At 40.6% G+C, this 4,844-nt stretch overlaps 1 protein-coding gene across 1 annotated transcript; it reads right to left on the bottom strand.

Annotated features, from left to right (window-relative positions):
- Positions 1 to 1,800: 1,800 nt before the first annotated feature.
- On the bottom strand, positions 1,801 to 3,711 carry DDX53 (DEAD-box helicase 53). Its single transcript, XM_032756157.2, is given in 2 exon segments — positions 1,801 to 1,970; positions 1,973 to 3,711. Coding segments are annotated over 2 exon segments (1,884 nt in total). The 5' UTR covers positions 3,687 to 3,711.
- Between the last annotated feature and the right edge of the window lie 1,133 nt (positions 3,712 to 4,844).

The raw sequence follows: 4,844 nt of genomic DNA, 5'->3' as shown, positions 1-4,844 counted from the left end.
GCCTTAATTTTTCTCTTGATTTTACCAGAAATGTTAACTAATTCTAATGTTTTCATGAACACTGAATTTTAAAGTTTACTTAATATCTTTGTAGGGATTTCTTTTTGCAGGTGTGAGAAGCACCTTGCTTCTAAATAAGGCATAAGAGGTAGAATTATAGATAAAATTAGGAAGAGTTTTACTAAAATTATTTCTTATGGCAAAAATATCATTTGATTTTTTTTTTTTTTTTGAGACAAGAGTTTTGCTCTTGTTGTCCAGACTGGAGTGCAAAGGCACGATTTCAGCTCACTGCAACCTCTGCCTCCCGGGTTCAAGTGATTCTTCTGCTTCAGTCTCCCGAGTAGCTGGGATTACAGGCATGTGCCACCACACCCAGCTAATTTTGTATTTTTAGTAGGGACAGGGTTTCTCCATGTTGGTTGGTCAGGCTGGTCTTGAACTCCTGACCTTAGGTGATCTGCCCTCCTCGGCCTCCCAAAGTGCTGGGATTACAGGCATGAGCCACTGCGCCCAGCCGTTATTTGATTGGTTTTAATGTTTTTCCCAGTAGATAAATTTTTCTTTCACTTTAATTTTTTCCCCGATATATGTATCTATACATATATGGTTTTGACCTTCAAATTGAATTAAAATAAAGCATGATGAAAAGAAAAGCAAAGAATAAAATGAAAACCTACCAGTTACATTGCAAAATCAATAAAAATGCAGAATGCACTATTCTTGTCATTGAAAAGGATTGTTTTGTTCAATTATACAAGGATGCAATTTCCCCTAGATTAGACAAAAAAGTGTTAATACAAGGCTGGGGTATACAGTTTTAGTTATAATATCACCAAATTTTAGAGGTAAAAGAGACCTCTAAATTAATAAAACTGTCCCATTTTATGAGTAGAGAAATTGAGGCCTAGAGAAGGCAAGAGATTTCCTCAGAGTTTTAACCAAGGGTTAGTGACAAAATGCGTACAAGGACCTGATTCCCAGTGAGTCACACATCCTGCTCTGTTGGTGACATCATTCTGATAAAAATAGAATTGTGGACTCTTCAAAAAAATTTAGCACTTATTTTCTAATGAACTAAAACAAGTAGAGAATGATAGTGGAAATAACTTTAAGAATTGTTGTGGCACCAACTGCTGGGGGGAAAAGAGAATACTTTGACTGGATAAGCTTGAAGCTATGCTTCAATTTAGTACAACTATTTTAAAGCTAGAAAAGCACCATTGTTGTCTTCTACCAAGTGTTTTAGAGAAGACAAATGGACATGGCAGACTATAAAATTAACACAAGAACAGAAACTCAAATACCACATGTTCTCACTTATAAGTGGGAAGTAAATGATGAGAATTTATGAATACAAAGAAGGAAACAGCAGACACTGGGGTCTAGCTGATGGGGGAGGGTGGAAGGAGGGAGAAGAGCATAAAAGATAATTATTGGGCACTAGGCTTAATACCTGGGTGACGAAATAATATGTACAGTAAACCCCCATGACACGTGTTTATTTAACAAACCTTCACATATACCCCCAAACCTAAAATAAAAGTATTTTTAAGAGAAATTAAACTTTAACCAACACATGACATTTACTTTTTCTTCACACAGTCTCTCACTCTCTCATTTTTGAGACTTTTTTAAAATTAAGGAACATACACAATATTGAAAGTTTAGCAGTATTATTTAAGAATTAGTTATGTCTTCAAATGGCTAGTATGTTTCCAATACTTCCTTATATATATTCAATACTGTATATCTTTAACATGCCTGGAATCTTCCAGTAGCCTGGTACAACTTTTCAACTTAACAATAAAACTCCTTGCGTCTTTGTCGAGGTTTTCTTGATCGTGTTTCTGTGTCCCTCTTTTGTTGATTTAACTTGTATTGCTCAGCTATTACTACAAGATCTTCCGGAACACTCTGATTCGCTCTGTCCAGAATTTTAATCAATTCACCGGCCATTTTCGAGTCTGAGTGATGAGGGTAACTGATGTGCCAGTCTTTCCTGCCCATCCAATGTACCCTACTCTGTGTATATATACTTCAATATTCCTTGGGAAATCGTAATTATATACCTGTGTGACATCATTAAGATCAAGACCTCGGGATACTAAATCAGTTGCAGTCAGTATCTTTATGTTTCCACTTTTAAAGTCCTCTAATGCTCGCTCTTGATCACTCTGTTCACTGTTGCCATGTGATAATTCTACAGACATGCCTTGGATATTGAAGTCGCTTGACAAGTCATCAGCAACATGTTTTTGGCTGACAAACATGATGACTTTGTCATTGGGTGACATGTTCTCTACAAATTCTTGGGTGAGAGCTCGTTTTTCTTTTTCTGTGGTAACAATTATATTTTGCTTCACTGTATTTACAGCAACTAGATTCAGATTACCAACATAAACAATCATAGGATCTTTCAAATAAGAAAGTGCTAGTTGACGTACAGTATCTGGCCCAGTTGCACTTGTCATAACAGTCTGTCAGTCTGGGCGCACATCTAATAAAATCTTCATTATCTGGGGTTCAAATTCCATATCCAGCATTTTATCTGCCTCATCTATAACCAAGTAGGTTATGTTTCTTAGGTTGACAGAGTTATTCATTTGTAGGTCATTCAGCCTCCCAGGAGTTGCAATAATGATATCTATACCTTTGCTAATATCTTCTATTTGTCCAATTCTATTTCTACCACCATATATGCAAATGCTTTTGAGACCTTTATATGAATACTTTGAACATTCAGCTTCCACCTGAAGAGCCAACTCTCTAGTGGGTGTAAGGACTAGCATCCCAGGCCCATTCCTTTGCTCTCTATATATTGGTTGAGAATCAAGATGAATAAACCCAGGCATTAAATAGGACAGTGTTTTCCCTGTTCCGGTTTGTGCAACTTCTATAAGATCTATTCCTTGTAGAATAATTGGCCATGCCTGTGACTGAATTGGCGTTGGCTTTACAATCCCTACCCTCGTTATGCTTTTCAGAAGATCAGGGTATTGCTGAAAAGCGTCTTTAAACCTACAAGTTGGTTTTGGGATGAGACGCTTTTCACCACTTTACAAGTCATCACACATTATGTTGAAATTTTCCTTTCTCCAGTTAATCACCTGCATTTCAGACATGCAGCTTGTTGCTTTGGATTCTATGTAAAAGTTTTTCTTAACTGGTGGTAGATCTGCCCATTTTCTCTTTTCGTACTCCACGACTGCTGCCCTAATGCGATCCCAATTTGGCAATGGCTGAGCTTCTCCAACAACGTCATTTCTGCCTAGATTTCTTCCAGTAGGGGATTGGGATGCAGCATTATCCACACTGGATTCTGAGTTGTAGCTTTCTTGTTTTCTAGTAAGTGTTTCTATAGCCGCTTTGGCCTTTGCTTTCACTTCCCTATTGCCAAAAATTCTGACTTTTGCTTCAGATTCCCCTTTTATGATCTGTATTTTAGTGTTTGTTGAATGTTGTAGATATTTTATTTTTGATCCACTGTGACCAATGACCGCACCAACCATATTGCTCTTTATTTTAAAGCAGAGTGGTGGTTGACGGGAGCCTGCTGCTCTCGGTCCCTGATGGCCGAAGGGGCAACTCCAGCCACTGCCTCTGCTGCCCCTGGCATCCCAGCTGGCCCCAAGGTCTCTTGGATTAGCCTCCGCCCTCTTCCACTCTGGGGCCCATTGGGACATTGTGGGATAGTGGGAGTATCGGCTCCGGCTTCTCGCCTACATATGGTTGGCAGTTCAGGTCTGTGGCCTCTTTCCCGTCACCTTCTGCACCAAAAGATGGCGGTGGCAATTATTTCCGGGTGCTAGTCACGTAGCTACACAGCAGTTGCCCCAGAAACCAGTGTTTGATGTTGAAGTCCATGTCGTGTAGGGGCGAGGCTTTGATGGCCTGACCAATCACAGGGCTTGGACTGGGGTGAGGTAAGCAGGCGTCTGTGACGCAAATTTATTTATTTATTTATTTATTTATTTATTTATTTATTTATTTATTTGAGACGGAGTCTTGCTCTGTCCTCCAGGCTGGAGTACAGTGGCGCGATCTCGGCTCACTGCAAGCTCCGCCTCCCGGGTTCACGCCATTCTCCTGCCTCAGCCTCCCAAGTAGCTGGGACTATAGGCGCCCACCACCACGCCCGGCTAATTTTTTGTATTTTTAGTAGAGACGGGGTTTCACCGTGGTCTCGATCTCCTGACCTCGTGATCCGCCCGCCTCGGCCTCCCAAAGTGCTGGGGTTACAAGCGTGAGCCACCTAGCCCGGCCCGCCCGGCTAATTTTTTGTATTTTTAGTGGAGACGGGATTTCACCGTGTTAGCCAGGATGGTCTCGATCTCCTGACCTCGTGATCCGCCCGCCTCGGCCTCCCAAAGTGCTGGGATTACAGGCTTGAGCCACCGCTCCCGGCCAATTGTGACGCAAATTTAAAGAGGCACTCACTCTCACTGGCTGACCCTGCCAGCACTTACAGTACCCTGAGTAACTGCCTCCTTAACTTCTGTGTCCTGGGTGCCCCTTTCACTCTTCTCGTGATAGTTCTGGTTCCGCTTGAGAGCAACCTTGAAGCATGCCTTAAACATGCACACCATATACCCATTGTCCCTTATATAAGCCAGTTATTTCCCTAAGAGAAAAAAATAATGCATTTAAAGAAAAACTATTTATTTATATATTCGTGTGTTTATTTATTTTGGTAAATTTCTTTTGGAGTGAATACAGTACTTTGTCAGGATAAATTCATCATTCCCTGTCCTCTAGTGTAACTTAAATTCTACTAATCAGAAATCTCTTAGGTGCACACTCTAGGACAGCGTTTTGCCTTAATTCATCAACTAAATGTCAAC

Source organism: Hylobates moloch, unplaced genomic scaffold, assembly GCF_009828535.3.
Source record: "Hylobates moloch isolate HMO894 unplaced genomic scaffold, HMol_V3 SCAFFOLD_7, whole genome shotgun sequence".
Classification (NCBI taxonomy): Eukaryota; Metazoa; Chordata; class Mammalia; order Primates; family Hylobatidae; genus Hylobates; species Hylobates moloch.
The sequence above is the reverse complement of the archived record's forward strand: the minus strand, read 5'-3'. Positions and strand labels throughout refer to the sequence as shown.